At 47.7% G+C, this 22,134-nt stretch overlaps 1 protein-coding gene across 3 annotated transcripts; it reads left to right on the forward strand.

Moving 5' to 3' along the window:
• The first annotated feature begins 11,240 nt into the window (after positions 1-11,240).
• LOC111161514 (proteasome 26S subunit, ATPase 4) lies at positions 11,241-20,977 on the forward strand. Of its 3 annotated transcripts, XM_022525228.1 has the most exons (12): positions 11,242-11,322; positions 12,156-12,254; positions 12,370-12,556; positions 14,346-14,492; positions 14,574-14,683; positions 14,772-14,865; positions 19,651-19,818; positions 19,900-19,976; positions 20,121-20,289; positions 20,504-20,559; positions 20,732-20,848; positions 20,894-20,977. In XM_022525228.1, exons 1-11 carry the CDS (start codon positions 11,287-11,289, stop codon positions 20,843-20,845), a joined length of 1,257 nt encoding a protein of 418 aa, XP_022380936.1. In that variant the 5' UTR covers positions 11,242-11,286; the 3' UTR covers positions 20,846-20,848; positions 20,894-20,977. The 3 variants fall into 3 exon arrangements, with proteins under 3 accessions (XP_022380935.1, XP_022380936.1, XP_022380937.1); XM_022525227.1 differs by having other exon boundaries at positions 11,241-11,322; positions 20,732-20,977; XM_022525229.1 differs by having other exon boundaries at positions 12,463-12,556; positions 20,732-20,977.
• The last annotated feature ends 1,157 nt before the right edge of the window (positions 20,978-22,134 follow it).

Here is a 22,134-nt window from a genome sequence, read left to right on the forward strand (position 1 = left end):
ATATTCTCATCAAATAGAGATAGTTTCCAATTCTCATGTCTCTAACTGGTGTTGGCTCATGGCTCCAACACAAAGTGAAAGAGACTGAAGATGGGGGCATCCCCCATCAGAATACTGTTCTTCTCAGTACAGTCCCTTCCTTCCGCTTTCTTTCCATATCCTTCCCCCACTGTAGTCTAGCTTCTACCCCGCCACTGGTCTGAGTTGAAGCGAACCAAGGCTGCCAATAACCCCTTGTAATTAAGACCTGAGAACATTTCCTGGTCTCAGAGAATAAACACTTCTTTTTTAATGTTCTCCTTCCATTGGCTTTTCTGGCATCACATACTGACGTCCACACCACACACACACACACACACACACACACACACACACACACACGAATGCACCCACCCCACACACCCCTGGTCTCCCACCAACACCTCCAGTTGCAACTTTCAAGCTCCTTATCCTCTGTCACTTCTCATTTTCAAGCCTCTTCTGACATTCTACAGTCTTTCTAAGCCTTCTCAAACCCTTTCTTGGCTTCAGATACCACTGACTCACGGTGACTCATGCCCCATGTTGGTTCTAAGTGACCTTCTGTCTTTGTTATATTGCTTTTTTAAAAAAGTTTTATTTATTTATTTGAGATAGAGAGAGTGCACACATGAGTAGGGTGAGGAGCAGAGGGAGAAGCAAACTCCCTGCTGAGTGGGGATCCCAATGTGGAGCTTGATTCCAGGATTCCAGGATCATGTGCTGAGCTGAAGGCAGATGTCCAGCCAACTGAGCCACCCAGATGCCCCTGCCTTTGTTATATTGTAAACAAGACACCCCGCCACCCCATGCACACAAGCAGAAGTTACCAAAATTCATTATTTACCATCATGTTATGGTTGAGATGAAAGGATTAAGTTGGCCCCTGCCAGGCCAATGTAAACACCAGTGATAGGGAACATGAAATAGTGACTCTTGATAACTCATGTAGAAGTTGAGAAGAAAAGCATGATTCTTTTTTTTCTTAAGATTTTATTTATTTATTTGACAGAGAGAGAGAGAGAGAGAACAAGCAGGAGGAGCAGCAAGCAGAGGGAGGGGGAGAAGCAGGCTCCCTATGGGAGCCTGATGTGGGGCTTGATCCCAGGACCCTGAGATCATGACCTGAGCCAAAGGCAGACACTTAACTGACTGAGCCACCCAGCCACCCTGAAAAACATGATTTTATACCAAGTGAGGAATTTGGAAATTTTAAGAACAGACACAGCTCTTCTTTTGAGTTCCAGACAGTGTGTCTCACTGCCTACTTGATACCTACTGAATGTCTCAAAGTCTACCTCAAACTCAGTATATCCCAAATCTCATTGTCTCCCACCACCTACCTCAGCTCCTTTCCTTGTTCTGAATCTCAGAAAATGATGCCGCCATTGGCACTACTTCTGCAAGCCAGAGAGTCATTTGCCTATTTTATTTTTTAAATCAACACACAGTACAATTGATGTGTGGATTTATGTTACCACTACCACAATCAGGGTGCAGAATTGTTCCATCATCCTAAACCCTCCCTAGTGCTATCTTTTCTGTCACACCTTTCCTCTCCCCCTAGCCCCTGGCAACCACCAATCTATCTGTTCTACATTCCTATAGTTTTGTCTTTTTCAAGTATGTCGTATAAATGGAATCTGACAGTCCCATATACCCATCTGACTATGGGATATTTCCACTGGTATGTCTCACAGGCATCTTTACTCAACATCATGTCTTCTCAGGGAAAGAAATAGGTCCATATATGCATAGTAAATTGAGTTTTGACAAAGCTGCAAGACAATTCAGTGGGAAAGATAGTGTTTTCAAAAATGGTGCTGGAAAAACTGGGTATCCATAGGCAAAAAAAGATGAACTTTTTCTTTTTTTTTTTTTAAGATAAACTTTGATCAATACTTTGTACCATACACAAAAAAAAAACCCACAACAGAAAACAAACAAAACCCCCCAAACTTCAAAATGAATTATAGATCTAAATGTAAAATATGAAATGACAAAACTTTTAAAATAAGATGTGAATTTCCATTATTCAAAGATTTTTTAGATAACAACACTGACAGAGTGATCCATTTCTTAAAAAATTGATAAATCTGACTTAAAATTAAGAATTTATCCTCTTAAAAGACACCAGCCATTAAGAGAATGAAAAGGCAAGCCACATATTAGAAAGGCATTTCTAAATAACATATCTGAGTGAGGACTAGTATAAGTTTTATGGACTGAATGTGTTCCCTCAAAATTCATAGGTTGGTACCCTAACTCCCACTGTTACTGAATCGGTGAGATAGGGCCTGTGAGAAGGTGGTAGAGGTTTCATGAGCTGCTAAAGCATGGGGTCCTGATCCTATAGACACTTTATCCTTATTACAAGAGGAAAAGATGTCAGAGCTCTCTTTCTCCATTATGTGAGGACACAGTGAAAAGGCAACCATCTATCAGCTAGGAAGAGAGCCCTCATCAAGACCGCAAACAGCCAGCACCTTGATCTTGAACTTCCCAGCCTTCAGAACTGTGAGAAATAGATTCCTTTTGCTTGGGCTGCTCAATATTTTGTTATGGTGGCCCAAGCAGATTGAGACACCAGGATAAATAAATAACTGTTGAAACTCAATAATGAGAAAGCAACACAATGAAAAATGGGCAAAAGATTTAAACAGACACCCCACCCAAGAAAATATGTGGGTGTTAAATAAGCATGTGATAAAAGGGTCAACACGATTAGTCATTAGGTAAATTCAAGCTAAAATCACACCTATTAGAATGTCTGAAATGGAAAAACCGATTTCAAAGTCCAGGAGCATTTGGTGAGACTATGGAGTAGTTGGAACTCCCGTATCACTGACAGGGATGTGAAACGGTAAAACCACGCTGGGGATCGGTGTGGTGGTTTGTTGTTGTTGTTGTTTTTTTTTTTTTTAATGTTAAACATACACCTACCCTAGGACCCAGTCACTCCACTCCTCGGTGTTTATCCAAGAGAAATAAAAGGACATGTCCAGCTTGTACATTCATAGCAATGGCACTTGTAATAGCCAAAGGCTGATACTCAATACCGTGGGTACTCAGCAGTGCAAAGGAACGAACTGTGACACACACAGTGACATGCATAACTCTCGGGATATTTATATGGAATGAAAGAGTATGTGCTGTCTGATTCCATTTACACAAAATTCTAAAAAATGCCAAAAAATTAGAGTTCTCCAGTATGGAGGCAAGAAGAGTAGAGAAAAGGACCTGAAAGAACTTTTGAAGGTAATAGATTGGTTCATCATCTTGATTCTAAAGATGGTTCCGTGTGTGTGTACATGTACCCAAACTTAGTAAGTTGTATACTTTAAATACATGCAATTTATTATATATCAATTATACCTGTTTATTTTATTTTATTTATTTATTTGACAGAGAGAGATCACAAAGTAGGCAGAGAGACAGGCAGAGAAGGAGAAGCAGGCTCCCCGCTGAGCAGAGAGCCTGATGTGGGGCTCGATCCCAGGACCCTAGGATCATGACCTGAGCAGAAGGCAGAGGCTTTAACCCACTGAGCCACCCAGGCACCCCCTGTTTTTATAGATACTGTTTTATTTTTATTCTTTTTAAAAGATTTTATTTATTTATTTGACAGAGAGAGAGAGCACAAGCAGGTGGAGCAGCAGAGGGAGAGGGAGAAGCAGGCTCCCCACTTGAGCAGAGAGCTGGATGTGAGACTGGAACCCAGAACCCTGAGATCATGACCTGAGCCGAAGGCAGATGCTTAACTGACTGAGCCTCCCAGGCGTCCTGAGGTACTATTTTAAATAGCTAGAAAAAAATGAAATAGGCAAGGGCATACCCTGTTTTATTGCATTTGTTTTATTGTGCTTTGCAAATACTGTGATTTTACAGGTTGAAGGTTTGGGGCAACCCTGCACTGAACAAATCTATTGCCACTGTTTCCCCAAAACACTTGCTCATTTCATGTTTCTGTGTCATATTTGGGTAATCCTTACAATATTTTAAAATTTTTCTTTTTTTAAAAAGATTTTATTTATTTATTTGGCAGAGAGACAGAGATCACAAGTAGGCAGAGAGGCAGGCAGAGAGAGAGGGGGAAGCAGACTCCTTGCTGAGCGGAGAGTCCGATGCGGGGCTTGCTCTCAGGATCCTGAGATCATGACCTGAGCCGAAGGCAGAGGCTTTAACCCATTGAGCCACCCAGGTGCCCCTAAAAATTTTTCATTAGTAGATCTGTTATGGTGATCTCTGATCAGTGACCTTTGATGTTACTCTTAAAATTGTTTCGGGGCACCTGCGTAGCTCAGTGGGTTAAGCAGCAGCCTTTGGCTCAGGTCATGATCCCAGGATTCTGGGATCAAGCCCTGCATTGGGCTCCCTGCTCAGCAGTGGGCCTGCTTCTCCCTCTCCTTCTGCCTGCTGCTCTGCCTACTTATGCTATCTCTCTGTCAAATATATACTTAAAATCTTTAAAAAATAATAAAAATAAATAAAATTGTCTGGGGTCACCACGAACCCTGCCCACACAGAACAGTGACCCATCCTACAATGGCCTCTAGGTGTTCAAGTGAAGAGTCCCGCATCTCTCACTTTAAATGAAAAGCAAGATATAATTAAGCTTAGTGAGGAAGGCATGTCGAAAACCAACATAAGCCGAAAGCTCTGTCTCTTGAGCCAAACAGTTAGCCAAGTTGTAAGCGCAAAGGAAAAGTTCTTGAGGAAAATTAAAAGCGCTACTCCAGTGAACAGATGAATTCTAAGAAAGCAAAACAGCCTTATTGCTGATATGGAGGAAGTCCCTTAAGTCAAAGCCTAATCCAGAGCAAGGCCTCAGGACTCTTCAGTTCCATGAAGGCTGAGAGGTAAGGCAACTACAGAAGTTGGACGCCAGCAGAGACTGGCTCCTGTGTCGTGGCCGGCCGCGACAAGTGGCGCCCGAACAGGGACCTGAGCACATTCAGGAGGTGCGCGCTGATAGGTAAGTAGTTACCAAATCCAGGTAAGAGGAGCCCCATTTTTCAGGGCCACAACAAGAGTAAAATAACATGGGGCAAGGTCAGTCAGTGGAACAAACCTTCTTTATGACAGCATTGCAGGCCCTAATGAAAAAGCAGGGTCCAAGGTTACTAAACGAACCTTGCAGCAGTTCTTTGACACTGTCAGAGTTATGTCCATGGTTCCCAAAGGAAGGAACTGTAAGTTTAGATGCATGGCAAAAGGTAGGGCAAGAAATTAAAAATCAGCTTAAACTCCAAGGCCCCTCTGCCTACCCTGAAGGAACTATGAGTATATGGGAAGAAATTCGAGAGGCGCTATTGGACATCCTCCTTGGTGCTCCTCCTGCCCCCATCTCTTTGTTTCTTAATTTCTTTTCAGCATCCTCTTACCCTCTCGACCCTGGTCGATTTGTCGCACCAGCCGCGACACTCCTGAGGTTCAAGGAAAGAAGCCATCTCCATGACGTAGAAGTGCAAGGTGAACCAGCAGGGGCTGGTATAGAAGCCGCCGTCAATTACCCAGATCTAGCAAAAACCATTAACAAAAGTGGCTATCACAAACGAATTCCAATACAGACAAAGACAGCCTTTTATTGGAGGAAGGTGAAGTCGATGCCTGGCTTTCAAGCTTCGAAGGACAGGCTGGCTGACTCTCCGGGTAGGGGGAATGCAGCTGGTGACTTCGGTGGAAGCCGGTGCTCCCGGACCATTCTGAAGATCCCAAGGCCGGGACGAGTTATGCCCCATCTTACTCTGCCTGTGCTCTGTACCTGGAACAGCCAACCCCAGATGGCCGCACATCTGTTTACAGCAAGGTCTGCAGAATGGTTTAAGCCCACTGCTGAGACCTGCTGCTCAGCCAAAAAAAAGAAGGATTAGGAGGAGAAGGAGGAGGAGGAGGAGAAGGGGGAGGAGGAGGAGGAGAAGAAGATACCTTTCCAAACACCACTGCTTACAGACTATGCATCTGGTTTCCCAAGAGCTCTGAAGGAGACGGACAGTGGGATTTATGTTGTTTTTGTACTTGCTGACACCACATCCATTCTGCAGCTCATGGATCGGGAGTCATTTGTCTTTCAAGTCTTGTTATTTAAGAAAAACATTTCATAAGGCTAGTGTTGCAAGCTGAAAACTTTCTGGAAAGGATTCATCATTCTAGATGCCATCAGGAACATCTGTGATTCCTGGGGAGAAGTAAAAATAGCAACATGAACAGAAGTTTGCAAGAAGTTGATTCCAATCTTTATAGATGAGTTTGAGAAATCCAAGACTGCAGTGGGGGAAGTCACCGCAGATGTTCTGGAAATAGCAAGAGAACTGAAATTAGAAGTGGATCCTGAGAACGGGACTGGATTGCTGCGATCTCATGATCAAAGTTTTACAGATGAGGAGCTGATTCTTGGAAATGAGCAAAGAAAATGGTGTCTTGTGATGGAACCTATTCTTGGTGAAGATGGTGTGCAGATTGTTGAAATGACAGGATTTAGGATATTACATAAACATAGTTGATAAAGCAGCAGCAGAATTTGGGAGGACTGACTTCAGTTTTGAAAGTTCTATAGCAGGTGAATGTTATCGAACAGCCTGACATGCTACAGAGAAACTGTTCCTGAAAGAGTCAATGGATGCAGCAAACTTCAATGCTGTCTTATTTTAATTAATTAATTAATTAATTTTTAAAAATATTTTATTTATTTATTTGTCAGAGAGTGAGAGAGCACAAGCAGGCAGAGAGGCAGGCAGAAGCAGAGAGAGAAGCAGGCTCCCCGCTGAGCAAGGAACCCGATGTGGGGATCCCAGGACCCTGGGATTATGACGCAAGCTGAAGGCAGTGGCTTAACCAACAGAGCCACCCAGGTGTCCCAATGCTGTCTTATTTTTTAAATTGCCATGCTACCCCAACCTTTAGCAATCACCATGCTGATCAGTCTGCAGCCCTCAACGTCAAGGCAAGACCCTCCACCAGCAAAAAAGGTTATGACTAACTGAAAGCTCAGATGATTGTTAACATTTTTCAGCGATAAAGTATTTTTAAATTAAGGTATGTACTTTTAAAAAAAGATTTTCTTTAATTGACAGGGGGAGAAAGACAGCGAGAGGGGGGACACAAGCAGGGGGGAGTGGGGGAAGGAGAAGCAGGTTTCCCTCTGAGCAGGGAGCCTGACATGGGTCTCAATCTCTGGACCCTGGGATCATAACCTGAGCCGAAGGCAGACACTTAACAATTGAGCGACCACGGTGTCCCCATATAGGAAGATTTTTAAAGGGTTTATACTTATTGTTTTGTCATCTCTTTTTTTCTTTTAGGTATTACATATTTTGTGACCACACGGTATACCGTTAAATATTCTACCCCACTTTTAAAAAACCGAGTCCATAACAAAAGATGGTCAGTTTATTTAACAAATCAGCTATTGCTAGAGATTTACACTTGCTTTTCCCTGAGTTTCATCCTTATTCATCCTTTACCTCCTATTCTTGCTGCCTTCTCAATGTTTCTGACCCTCCCTCCACTTCCACCCTGGGACTAAATAAAACCTTTCATTCCTGGGCCTTTGATGGCAATGCTGGGGACCGGATGAACCTAGACCAGGGATCATCTATCTGTTGTATGAAGCCCACTTTGACCTGCATGGTGTGTGGTTGTTTTGTTTTAAGTAGGCTCCAGAGCCAGCATGGAGCCCAACGTGGGCTTGAACGTGGGGCTTGAACCCACAACCCTGAGATCAAGACCTGAGCTGAGATCAAGAGCTGGCCACTTACCTGACCAAGCCACTCAGGCACCCTGTGGCGTGATGTTTTTAAGTGTTTGAAGTTATTGTCAAGATTTAAAAATTAGAAGATTTCACTTGAAAATTTCCATTCTTGACTTTCTTGAAACATCAGATCTGGCAACCGTGGGCCCACATTTTGGCACGGCTGTCATGACTGGAGTTCAGTTGACCTCTATAGATGAGGAAGAGGTTCTCTGCCAGCCCTGCTGTCTTTACTTACCTGTCTGCTGGTATGCACCCAGCACCCAGCCTCACGCAGGGCTCTGAAGACCCAGATCTGGGAATGCCCTCACTAAACACAAGAGCTGTCCAGGACCTGTGTCAGAAGGCAGTGTAGTTTAGAGGAAGAAAGCCCTGGACTTGACCCAGGAGGAAGAAATTTTAGTCAGTTGACCTGATCCTCGTTCTAGTTTACCCATCTGTTAAATGATCTAGATGGGTGGTTCTTCACTGGAAGATGGGAGGAAAGGTCATAATGTTAAAATAAGGTAAAGGTGGGTCTAGCTTTACTCCCTAAAGGATGTGATTTCCTCCTGCTTGAGAATGACTACCTTGCTTGTTGAAGATCATCTGCAAATCCAAATAACTATCATGTCAGGTTAAGAGCCCAGGTTCTGATTTGAAGACCAGCTGTACTATTTCCATGCTGTGTGACCTTGGCCAAGTGACTTCACCTCCCTGAGTCTGGTATCTTGTATCAGAAATGAGGAAGTAGGAAGTAAGACAACAGTTTCCATTTCAAATCCCACTTTAATAGGACATTAAATCAGATGATGTGTATAAAACACTTTATTGTGTTATCTCATTCAATCCTCCAACCTTATGAAACAGGTAGTAAAAGTAAAGAGTCTGTATAAATGTTGGTTACTTTTACTACCTTCTTCATAAGGTTGTGAGGATTGAATGAGATAATACAATAAAATGTTTTAGCGAAGAGCCTGGCACCCAGTCTGTGTTCAGGAAATAGTTACTTATAATTATTATCCATAAAACTCCAAAGGGATTCATTGACTTATCATTGCCAAAGATGGCAGAGAGAGCTCGGTGATGGTTTGACAGGACTTGGGGGAGTAAAGGCAAGGCTCTCACATAGGTTTGAGTCTGAAGTCTGGAAACTGGGAAGCTAGGGAACAAGAGGCAAGGACGGAGATGATGAGTGCTTGTTTGAAGATAGATTCTAAGACTCAAGCAGAAATTGGGATACCTTTTGGAGGAGACGGAAATATGGAAGACAAAACTAAGGGTTGTCACTGCAGAGAAAGAACAGAAGATTAGTTGTCATCGTTGTTTCCATTTTTTTAAATGGAAATAAAAGTCCTGGGACTTGAAAGAAAAAAGACAGGGGCCAGATCTGATTGATTTCTGGGTCCCCCTAGCACAGGGCTGGCACCGAGCAAGTGCTACTAATTCTCTCTGTGACTTCGTGGAAGTGACTTTCCCCTGTTTGAGCCTCTTGCCTCATCTGTAAAATGAGGAATAGCAAATCCACCTCTGAGGGCGTTGTAAGGATTCTGAGTTTGGAAAGTGCCAGCGGAAAGTGCACAAACGGTGTCTGGTGTGACAACCCTCAGCACACCCACCAGAATGGAAAAAAAAAAATTGAAAGAGAGTATCAAGTGAGTGCACAAGTGGTGGGAGTGCAAGTTAGTAGAGTCTGACAGTGTCTTCTACTAAAACCAAACACACAACTGCCGTTTGACCAGCAATTCTACTCCTTGGGATATACCCAAATGTCTATGTTAGAAATGGACGAGAATGTTCACAGCATGCGAATAACCCCAAGCAGGAAAATATTCAGTTTGAGGCATATTCACACAATAGAAAGCAGACAGAAATGAAAATGAAGGAACTATTCCTCTGTGCAATTTGGACGTCACAAACGTGACTTAGGTTAAAAAAAAAAAAAAAAGAAGCCAAATACACAGTACGTGCCGCATGAATGGAAACAGACAAAAGTAATCCAGGCGGCCAGAGGTCAGAAAAGGAAAAACATTCAGAGGCGATGGCGTGGCAGGAAAAGAGCCTGTGGGGGGCACCTGGGGGCACCTAATGTTTGGCATCTTGATCTGGGTATTGGTTATACTGGTGTGTTCACTTTGTGTAAAGCCATTGAATGGCACACTAATGATGTGTAGACTTCTCTGTATTTATACTTCAATAAAATGTTTACTTATCAAACACTGAGCCGTGTATCTCCGGGACCAGAGGCCTGCCTGGGCCGTGGGGACAGACGGATCTGGGGCTCCACGCTCTGAGTGTTGTGACAGACAAGTAGCTTCAAAGCTCTGAGCCTGTTCCCTTCTCTGTCAAAGGGAAGATACTGTCAAGATTCAGTGAGTTGAGGTACCTATGACTTAGGCAGGGCCTGGGGTGGATAGGTCCGCGGGTCTCCCTCTCAACCCAACGCCTGGCACGGCTGCCTCATTTCTCCAGCCCTGACGGTGTTTCTACCTGATTCACTGCTAATCTATAACATAGGCTTGGGGCTTCTCACCCTTGATGGGAGAAAAAGACACCTAAGGCCACACTTTGCTGAGTCTTGAATTCTCAGGGTGGAATTCCTCTCAAGCTCTCTATTGCTTTACCACCATAGTTTTGCTCCTGTTAGTGTCACTTTTTCTGATCGCTATAACCACTCCCCAAGATGTATGTGCAATGACCTTCTGAGCATAGGGCCCACTGATACACATCTGAAGAGCCTCAAGACTGATGTTTTACTAGGTATTAGTAAATAATCTTATCTTAGCAGCAGCTAGCCCCTCAAGGTCCTGAAATCTTTACTTCCAAAGTCCTTAGAGACTTACTCTATCCTTAGCCCGCCCCCACCCCAAACTAGAAGGTATTTAATCCGTCACTCCCCACAAACACAAGTGCAGCTTTTCCTGCCCACGGGTCCTGTCCCCCTACTATAATAAAGCACCTTCTTCCACCAAAAACGTCTCAAGAATTCTTTCTCCAGCATTAGCCCCTGGCCCACAGCACATCAACCTCCAGGGTGGCGCCCGGTGCTTCCTGCCCCCACGCGGCGGGTAATCCTCGGACGCAGCCCACATTTATATCTCCTAAAGGAACCCCTCTAGGCAACCTCGCCCAGAGCATCTCCAGCCCCGCCAGTAAATGGGACTGGAGAGCCACCAGCACTTGGCCACCAAGCTCTCCCTGACAGATCTGCGAGTTCCTCAATTGAAAAAGCAACGAGGCAGAGCCTCCTGCAGGTTAGAAAAAACCGGCGCAGACGTCTTTCGAGGCCCTGCCTCCACGCACTACTGCGCAAGCGCACTATCCCAAGCCCGGGTAAGGAGGGCGCGTTGGCGAGTCTTGGGGGCGGAGTCGAGGACGAAGGCTTCCCTTCCCTCCATCCTTTGCGGCCCAACCCAGCCTGCTCTAGCGACATTTTAAACTACGTTTCCCAGAACCCACTGAGGCCCTGGTCTTCCGGCAGCGTCGGCGGAAGCGGTGACTAGATCTGGCTGGGACACACAGGGGCCGGCTTGGTCACTATGGAGGAAATAGGCATCTTGGTGGAGAAAGCTCAGGTCCGGTGGGGCCAGGCTCGCGGGGAGAGGGCGAGGCCCACCTGAGTGGGGTGCTGAGTGGCTGCGGGAATTCCGGCCCAGGTCTGGCTGGTTCTGGAGGCCGCGGTGGAGAGCTCTGTGCCGCCCCGAGGCCTGGCTCGGTCGGTGGCTGAATGATGTTAGGAGGGCAGTAAGGCTCAGAACGCGCGGCTGCAGGAATGAGTGACGTTCCGGATTCTTTGGCACGGAATGATTTCGGGGGCTATCCAGGAGTGCTTAGTGACATCGGTGGCCCGGCGGGGCTGCGGATGTGTTGGGGTGTGAGTGATAGGGCCTTGGCGGTGGGCCGAATGATGTCTCAATGTGGGCGGGGGAGCTGACTGACGTTCGGGGCTTGGCTGGTGTTGGGGGGCTGCGTAATATCAGTGGTCTGGCCGCGTGATGTTTGCGGCCGACGTAGGGAACTGGACGACATAAGGACCTCATGTGAGTTTGGGTTTTGTGACATGAGGGATGTTTGGGGGAAAACTGGGTATTGTTGGAATGTCCGAAGGTGACTTTTAACAGCCTCGAATGAGATAGCCGTATGATACTAGGAACTTGTTGAGGGGTTAAGAGGCCTTGGAGTCCTAAAAGGAGTTGATGTGACCTTTAGGCCCTCGTTGAGAGTCAGGTGACCCTGGGAATGGGTAACATCAGGAGCCCATTTAGGGGGCTGAGAGGCTTGTAGGGTCTATTTAGAGGGGCTGAATGATGTCAGGAGCCTCAGGTGGTTCATGGCGGAGTGGGGAGGATGCTCTAGATCCTTTCACGAGGAGATGCTCTTCCAGCCTGAGTTTTCTCTCTCGTTCTAGGATGAGATCCCAGCACTGTCTGTGTCACGGCCCCAGACTGGCCTTTCCTTCCTGGGGCCTGAGCCCGAGGACCTGGAGGACCTGTACAGCCGCTACAAGGTACCGTCACCCCCAGTCTGGACCCTGCACAGGGCCCAGCACGCCATACCTTCCACTCCCGCCTGGCTCAGCTGGGCCAGAGCCAGCCGTCTGCCTTACCCCTCTCCATTCACAGAAGCTGCAGCAAGAGCTGGAGTTCCTCGAGGTGCAGGAGGAGTACATCAAGGATGAGCAGAAGAATTTGAAGAAAGAATTCCTCCACGCCCAGGAAGAGGTGAAGCGGATCCAGAGCATCCCACTGGTCATCGGGCAGTTTCTGGAGGCTGTGGATCAGAACACAGCCATTGTGGGCTCCACCACAGGTGCACAGGCGGGTGGGTGGGTGGGAGCACCTCATTCGCTCATCTGTTCGTTCAGTGTCGGTTAACTCTTTCTGGTCACGGACCAGGAAGTGTGCTGGAGTCTTAGAAGAGCGAACAAGGCAAAGCAACGTAATGGTGTTTTTCTAACTTTGATATAAGAGTAGACGTATATTTCACATTCTCTCGCTACGTGTGTGTATGTTTTGTGTGTGTTCGTGTATATGTATATACCCACATGTACAGCTGACCTTTGAACAGCACAGGTTTGAACTGTGTGGGTCTTACACATGGATTTTTGGATAAATACTGTACAGTACTGTAAACGTATTTTCTTACGAATCACTCAGTAACATTTTTTTCTGCCTTACTTTACCGTAAGGATATAGTACGTAATAGATAAAACATACAAAACACGTGTTAATTGACTGTTTATGGTATTGGTAAGGCTTCTGGTCAACGGCTATTAGTAGTTGAGTTTTGAGGGAGTAAAGTTATGTATGGATTTTCAATTGCCTGGGGGGTTCTCCGCTGCTAACCCCTGCAGTCTTCAAGGGTCAGTGGCATACGTATACATGCTGGAAGTCTCATCAAATGATATTTAGCCTTACTGTGTGTCACATACTCTGATGTTTCCTGTTCCATTCTAGTCTGGTTTTGTCTTAAACTGTTCGGGATGTGATCCTCTAAATTGATTTCATGTGACAGTTACTGAGTTGGGACTTGCAATTTGAAACCATGGGTGAAGTGTGAAGGGATTGGGCTCTGGTAGGACTCAGTATGTGGTAGCTGCTGTTGTTAACACGGGCTCAGGCCCTGCCCTCATGATGGGTGTTATCTCTGTGTGTTATCTGTCATTTCCTGCTTTTGGCCTCTACTCCTGTGGACCAAGCATGTTCTGGAAGGGTGGGGAAAGGTGTATAACTGAGCCTGGAATTGGACTGTTGGGCTGGAGGTGAGGTGGTGAAGGGAGGGAGGTAACCTGGAATGAGGCGTATGTCTTGGACCTGTAGGACTTAGGGGGACAATGGGGCTGTCCCTGAGATGCTGACATGGGCAGAAAAGTAGGTTTGGAGGGAGGCAGTGTGGGCAGTTTTGGACTTCACAGGGAGGGGTCTGTGAGGCTGCTAGACAGCCAGGTCTGAAGGTCAGGAGAGAGACTGATGCTGGACAGAGGTGTGTATCACTGCCATAAGAGCAGAAGGTCAATGGGGGCTGGGCAAGCAGGGAGGAGTCTGGTGTGGAGACTTAGGTGGGAGCAGAAGGCTGAATCAGGGGGCTTCTGTGAGGAAGGAGAGGAGGTTGGTTGGAGACATTCAGGAGGCTGAGGGAAATTGCGTAGGGACTGATGGGCTCTGGAGGGCCGGGGAGAAAGGTCCAGAATGAGGCTTGGGACTCTGGCTGGTGACTAGGGACCACGGGCCTCCCTGAGATGGGGACCCAGGAGGAGCAGCACAGTTTGAGAGAAGATACTGAGACCATATTGGAACCCAGTGAGTGAGGGAGACCCTGGGGACATGCTGGGGGATGCAGTCCAAGAGGCTGCTGTTCAGCTAGGACTGGAGCTCGCGAGACTATTGGAGCTGAAGATGGACAAGGAAACTGTCATCATAAATGTGGGGATGGCCAGGGGAATGCAAGACTAGAGGCCAGGAGGGCCATTCTGGGTCTGAGTGAAATATACCAGTGGCCTAGTGGCTACTACGACTGCAGGGTTCGGGGAAGGAGATGGTTCTGAGGTTCTGGCACTTCTGACTTGCGCCCCACCCCACCCCCGCCCCGTCTCCCAAAGGCTCCAACTACTACGTGCGAATCCTGAGCACCATTGACCGGGAGCTGCTCAAGCCGAACGCCTCGGTGGCCCTCCACAAACACAGCAACGCCCTGGTGGACGTGCTGCCGCCTGAGGCCGACAGCAGCATCATGATGCTCACCTCAGGTGGGAGGGGGAGCCTGGGGCCGGTGGGCCTGAGGGGATCTTGAGGCCAGGCTGGGAGCCCCCGCTCTGCTCTCCCACCAGACCAGAAGCCAGACGTGATGTATGCAGACATCGGGGGCATGGACATCCAGAAGCAGGAGGTGCGGGAGGCCGTGGAGCTCCCGCTTACACACTTCGAGCTCTATAAGCAGGTGAGGGGCTGGGAGGGCCCCCCCCGCCCTGGGCCTCGAGTTGGCAGTGGGACTCCCTGGCTCATCCTCCCTTACCTCCACGTTTCAGATCGGCATCGACCCTCCCCGAGGTGTCCTCATGTATGGCCCACCCGGCTGCGGGAAGACCATGTTGGCAAAAGCCGTGGCTCATCACACGACAGGTGAGCCGCTCCCTGGAGCTCTGGCCTTCTGGGCTCGGGACCTCGCCCCCTGCTTTCTCCTGTTCCCCAGGAAGTGACGAGGTGTGGTGATTAAGAACGGGGGCTGTGGGGTCAAAGCCCCAGGGTGACTCTTACTGGCTGTGCCGTCTTGGGGAGGTGGCTTCACTGCCTCGTGCTTCAGTTCCCTCGTCTCACAGAAGACTTGCCTCTCAGTGGGTTGTCACCCATCAGTAACCGTGAGTTCAAAATTCATGGGTTGCAACCAGCATTTAAGAAAATGAAACCGGAAACATCAGAGTCCATCCCACATAGTAGGAGCTCATATGACTTTGTCGAAACCTGTTGCACACACACACGCTTGTGGTTGTTTATGTATGGATTCTTTTTCTTTTTTTTTTTTTTTTTTAAGATTTTATTTATTTATTTGACAGAGAGATCACAAGCAGACAGAGAGCAGGCAGAGAGAGAGGGGGAAGCAGGCTCCCTGCTGAGCAGAGAGCCCGATGTGGGCTTGATCCCAGCACCCTGAGATCATGACCTGAGCCGAAGGCAGAGGCTTAAGCCACTGAGCCACCCAGGCACCCTCTTTTTCTTATACACGTAATTCTTATGTATTTCTTATCATAGGTTCCGGACAAAAATGTCTGAAGGTCGCTATATTACTGTTTGTAAAGCCTGAGGATCAGCTCAGCACATCTTAAAATCCTAACATGCGAGCTGGGGGGCAGTAGGAGGCAGTGGTTAAGCAGTGGGTTTTCTGGGCCAGGCTGAGTGGGTTTGAGATCTGCCTCCCCTACAACCATTTATGTAAGCTCATGTATGTCACTACTCAGTAAGTTAGTCTCTCTCTGACTCCTGTTTCCTATCTGTCTGGAATACTCAGAGGATTAAATCAATATAAAGCTAGAACCATACCTGGCACGTAGAGAGTGGACAAGAAATGTCAGCCATTGTCACGAACATTCATTTGCTTAGAGGTTCCTGGGACTTCTGCTCTCCCAGGCCCTGAGCTGAGCTCAGACGTGTCCCCTGTGGTGGAGAATCTCCCAGTGTGACTGGGGAAAAAGAAAAAGAAACACTTAGAATTCAGTTACTATTTATTGAATACCTGATGTGTGCCAAGCCGTGTTCTAGGTGCCAGAGACGTGGCAGTGAACAGAACGAAGTTTTCTGTCTTTGTGGAGGTGATGTCTTAGTTGGGGATGTGCTTGAACAGATAAACAGGTGAACAGATTAGGGATCACATGGCGCCGAATGTGTGATGAGAGGAAGCAGGACCAGGGGATAGAGAATAGTATGGCTGCCACTTTGCGTGGCAGAACTGGGGGGTGGTCTTGGAAGACGTTTATGAAGCAACGTTTACATAAAGACCTAAAATACGTGCAAGAGTGAGTCCTGAGGATGTCTGGGGGAGGCTGGAACGTGCTTAGTGTCCCAGGAATAATAGGGAGGCCCTACACTCGAAAGGAGTGAACGAGGGGCTCACAGTTACAGGGGAGGTTGAGTGGGAGCAGTCTGCCGAGCAGCAGATGCCTGGAGAAGCAGGGAGAGAAATGGGATTGCCCTTACAGGGGGGGCGAGTAGGTCCATTCTGCCTGTGCATCTCAGGTGGGGCTTCCCAGAGGAAGCGAGGCAAGAGTGATTTGTTGGGCACGCAGCTGGGAGGGAGCATCCCAGAGTAGTATATGCAAAGGCCTGGGGTGGGAAAGAACTTTTATTTAGTGAGTCGTGAGTAGACCATGACTAAACTCCACAAGGGCAGGACCTTGTACATTGGTTCTTTCCCATGTTTCCAGCGCCTGCCCAGTAATCTCACTGTGGTACTTGGTCAGCCAATGTTGGGGGCCTGGCTGAAAGAGGGCTGTGCTTGGCAGGACCCCAGCGGTGAGACTGGGGAACTCAGAAAGTTTGTAAATATAGTATCAGCACGAATCTCAGATTTTGCACATTGTCCTGAGAGCGGGGTGGCTTTAGACAGGCAGGGGTCAATAGAAATACGACGCAAGCTGCATCTAGAATTTAAAAATTTTAAGTACCCATTTAAAAAAATAAGTTAGAAGAAATAGGTGAACCTATTAAATCTTATCTAACACGTATCCTCAAAATACCATTATTTGAACAGGTAGCAGATAGAAAATTTGAGATTTTTTTCCTATTACTTTCTTTAATAAAATATATGTAACAAAAATTACCATTTTAGCCAATTTTTTTAAAGGTTTTATTTATTCGGGACGCCTGGGTGGCTCAGTTGGTTGGACGACTGCCTTCGGCTCAGGTCATGATCCCGGAGTTCCTGGGTCGAGTCCCGCATCGGGCTCCCAGCTCCACGGGGAGTCTGCTTCTCCCTCTGACCTTCTCCTCGCTCATGCTCTCTCTCTGATTGTCTCTTTCTCAAATAAATAAATAAAATCTTTAAAAAAAAAAAAGGTTTTATTTATTCATTTGAGAGAGAGAGACCCTGAGAGGGGAGAGATCAGAGGGAGAAGCAGACTCCCAGCCCAGCAGGTAGCCTGATGTGGGACTCCATCCTGGGACTCCAGGATCATGACCTGAGCTGAAGGCAGTTGCTTAACCAACTGAGCCACCCAGGTGCCCCTAACCAATTTTTAAGTCTACAATTCAGTGGTATTAAAAACATTCACAGTGCTGCACAACCTCTACCACTGTCCCATTTCCAGAACTTGTTTGTCGTCCCAGACTGAAACTTGTATCCATTAGAAGCTAACTCCGTGTTTCTCCAGACCCCTTCGCCCCCAAACCTGAAGACCTCTATTCTGCATCCAGCGGCGATAAATTTGGCTGTCATATAGGAGTATCTCATAGAAGTAGATGAATCGTACAACGTTCGTCTTTTCGTGACGGGCTTTTTCACTTAACCTCTTATCTTCAGGGCTCATCCATGCTGGAGCAGGTGTCAAAACAGAATTCCTTTTTAAGGCCAAATAATATTCCACTGTATGTATGTACCCTGTTTTCTTTATGTGGACATCTATGAAGATATTTTACACTTGTTTATGCTAAGTCTCTGGAAGTCCAATGAGTATTTCACAGTGACAGCCTGTCTCATTTTGGACCAGCCACATTTCCATTTCCCCAGCAGCCACATGTAGCCAGTGGCCACCCCATTAGAGAAGTGGTATGATCAGATTAGCTTTTTGAAAGATGATCCTGGCAGCTGGAAGTGAACTGGAGGGAGGAGAAATCTGACAGCCAATCAGAAGACTTTGGAGTGATTGGGAGGACTATTGTAGCCTTGGGCAAAGGCCTTGGAGGTGGTTGGAGAGAAGGTAGAATCAAGGGGCAGAAGTGACCGGATTTACTGACTGACTAGAAGGGGTTGGCAAGTGGGAGGGGTCAGGAGCAACTTCCATTTCCTCCCTTGGGTCATGGGGGGGGTGGGTAATGGTGACCTTCACAGGACTGGTGTCAGGGGAAGATGGAGTGAATGTGGGACGCGCTATAATTCAGTGACCGGGAGATTTTCACTGAAACACAGTACAAGAGATTGGGAGGATGGGGAAGGGGAGGCAGGGGGACGGGGCGCTGCAGCAACTGAGTGTGGGGAAGGCAGACAGACCAAGACCCGAGTCAGATACAGGGAGCTCAGAAGTTGGGATTTCACAGTTAACAGCATGGACACCTGCAGAGCAGCCACAGAAATGTGTGGCGGAAGCAGATCCTGGGATGTGTTTAGATACCCTGAGGTTTGCCATTGAGCAAGCCCGCACGTAATGAAGGTATCGCAGAGGAGGGACACCTTGAGCCAGCTGTGGATGCTGGATGTTAGGGCATGGCAGGGCAGGCCAGCCAAGTGCACGGCTCCAGGTTAGGACAGAAGACCCACAGGGCTGCATCGTGGACAGTGTGGCTCCCTTCCCTGCGGTGGCTGAAAGGAGGGTTCTGGGGGTTGATCCATGCCTCGCAGAGCCACATCTATCGTTAACAAGTAAGTTAGACTTTAAGAAATAAGTTCAAAAGGAGAGGCCCAGAACAAGCCTGTCTTCAGCCACATTGCCACTTGCTGGTTAATTAGAATATGTGCTTGGGGTCCCGGATTCTTGCATGATATTCAAAAGTGGGTCCTTTTCCATACCAAACGGAACTCCAAGCTCTCAGTGAGGTGGTATGATACTGTAGTGTATGGACAGCATCTCCTTTTTTTTTTTTTTTTTTTTTTTTTTGTAAAGATTCTATTTATTTGACAGAGAGAGAGAGAGACGCAAGAGCGGGAACACAAGCAGGGGGAGTGGGAGAGGGAGATGCAGGCTCCCCTGATCAGGGAGCCTGATGTGGGGCCCGATCCCATGAGCCTGGGATCATGACGTGAGCCAAAGGCAGACGCCTAACAACCGAGCCACCCAGGCGCCCCACAGATCTCTGTTTTCTCTTACTGATTTTTTCAACATGTGGAGATCCAGGGGTTTGTTTTTTCTGTCTTAGATTCCACAGATGTCTCTGTTTTCCTCCATATGGGCTTTTGAAGCACAGATGCATTTTTTTTTTTTTTTTTTTTTGATGATGTCCTGGTATTTAAATGTTGTGCCAAAAACGACACATCTGCGGTAGGATTCGTGATTTGGGCTGCTGGGTTGCTGTGGGGAGCAGGCAGATGGCTGGTTCTCCCAGCAGGATCTGGGACGCAGCCCCAGGGAATGAGAGAATGGCTGGGTTACTTGGAGTGGGTGTCAAAGAAAGGGATGTCTTCAGGGGATTCTCAGTTTCAGTAAAGCAGCACGGCCCCGTGGGAGGCCCTTCCTCATTTAACCCTTGTCATCCCGCCATCAGCTGCATTTATCCGGGTCGTGGGCTCAGAGTTTGTACAGAAGTACCTGGGCGAGGGCCCTCGTATGGTCCGGGACGTGTTCCGCCTGGCCAAGGAGAACGCACCTGCCATCATCTTCATCGATGAGATCGATGCCATTGCCACCAAGAGATTTGACGCCCAGACGGGGGGTGAGTGATGCCTCAGCAGGGCCTGGGGTCTTGGGCAGGCTTGAACGGGATGCCTAGGACTGACTGTGTTGCGCTCTCTAGCTGACAGGGAGGTTCAGAGAATCCTGCTGGAGCTGCTGAATCAAATGGACGGATTTGACCAGAACGTTAACGTCAAGGTTCGGGGTTCAGGGTGGACAGGGGGAGGTGTGGTATGGGAATTAGGGAAAAGTGGAGGCTGGCATGTATGGGGGCAGGTATCATGACAGGAAGAAGGGTGTGGGGGGGCACAGAGGTCTGAGCTGGCCTGTCCCCAATGCCAGGTGATCATGGCCACAAACAGAGCAGATACTCTGGATCCTGCCCTGCTGCGGCCAGGACGCCTTGACCGTAAAATCGAATTTCCACTCCCTGACCGCCGCCAGAAGAGATTGATTTTCTCCACTATCACCAGCAAGATGAATCTCTCTGAGGAGGTTGACTTGGAAGATTGTATCCTGCTCTAGAAGGGAGGGGAGGGTCCCAGTTGGGAGTGGGGACTGGATCTTCATCACCACTTCTGCCTTCACCGAGACCCACCTTGTGCAGGGCGGGACACCAGGGTCCAACGATGGGGGTGGTGACAAAGACAGCTTGAGGATGACTTCTGGTTCCAGGCACTTACCCTCTCGTGCAGGGAATGGTTTCCTTAACTCACCTGCCACAGATGTGGCCCGACCAGATAAGATTTCGGGAGCTGATATCAACTCCATCTGTCAGGAGGTGAGTGAGGGTTTCTCTTTTGGAGGGAGGGGTGTATGAAGACCCTTCCTTTTTGAGACCACTCTGCCGCCATCCTCGTGTCCCACGTTGTCTCCCTGGGGCTTGGGGCCTGGTCTCTTCCCCCACCATCACTAGGGCTGGGGAATAGATTTTAACTGTCATCCCTCAACAGAGTGGAATGTTGGCAGTCCGTGAGAACCGCTACATTGTTCTGGCAAAGGACTTCGAGAAAGCGTACAAGACCGTCATCAAGAAGGATGAGCAGGAGCATGAGTTTTATAAGTGACCCATCCCTGTGGGGGAAGGGGAGGGGAGAGGAGGGGACTTCTCTCACCTCCCAACTTCTGTCCCCAAACCTAGTGTTCTTTTTTCTTTACCCAGGATTGGTTTACTCAATAAATATACAAGATTAAATCTGTTCAATTTCTTCCTAAGTTTCACTCCTTTGGAGAAAACTGGGCCATGAATAGGATATTCTGTCCCTCCAGCTCTCCTGACAGATGAATGGGTGAGGTACAGGCCTGGGTTACAGTTTGAGAGAGAAGCAAAGAATTCAAATCAGATGACTTTAGAAATTTGGGGAAAAGAGTGGAAATCGAATCACAGACTGGCCCTTGACCACAAAATAAAGCCCCCACACATTTCACCACCCACATTTCCTAGCATAGGTAGAAGACCATTTGTGTCTTTGGTGATTCCTGCCTTCCTCACACTCAGAGGGAGTATCAAGGATGAGGAGATTGCCCCGCAGAGTCCCCAAGAGTAGGGATGAGGGTTGTGGAGAGGAAGTGGGATGGCTGGGTTTTGTGACTGTCTCTGGCTCTCCTCCATGTGGTCTTTTTGGGGCACGAATGTGTTTGGTTGGGCCAATGCCCATTCTCGAGGGCTCTCCCTCTGGGCAGCCTTCCCTAATGCCCCAAGTTGGGAAGGAACCCATCTGTGTTCCACTGGCCCCATGTACCTGCTCTGCTTGGCACTTACACCCCCTTAGGCTTTCTCACGTGCTTGCCTGTCCCTCCTCCGAACTGGAACCTCCTATGGCGAGGGATTGTGACCTGATCACAATTCAAGTCCCAGTGCCTACACATGGTAGACTTTCACTTAATATTTCTTGAACAAATACATGAATGTCACTATATATTTGAAGGTGAGCTGGGAAGAAAATATAAGGAAAAACAGTAGTCACAAGTCCTTGAGATGGGGGTGATTCTTCTGCCGAGGAGCATGACAGATTGAGTGGAGACGTTACCCTTTTTTCCCCCCCGGAACTCGCTAAAATAAGAGTAAGGAGACAAGAAAGCAAGATGGACATTCACAAGGACACAGGAGAAGAGAGGACATAGGAGCAACACAGTTTTGGGGAGAGGCTGATAACTGCTCATCAGCCCAACTGAGCCTGAGCTACAGGGGAGCCCAAACAGATTCTCACACTTGAGAGATCACAGGTGCCCCATTCTGAAGGGGAGGGCTGGAAACGTGGACTACCAGAACGGCTACACAAAAATCAGAATTCATACACTAAGTGGGACTTGAACCTGACCTGCAGTGAAGGAATGAACTGTTGTTATTCCAGGC

Source organism: Enhydra lutris, unplaced genomic scaffold (assembly GCF_002288905.1).
Source record: "Enhydra lutris kenyoni isolate GAN:26980312 unplaced genomic scaffold, ASM228890v2 scaffoldscaffold85, whole genome shotgun sequence".
NCBI classification, from domain to species: Eukaryota; Metazoa; Chordata; class Mammalia; order Carnivora; family Mustelidae; genus Enhydra; species Enhydra lutris.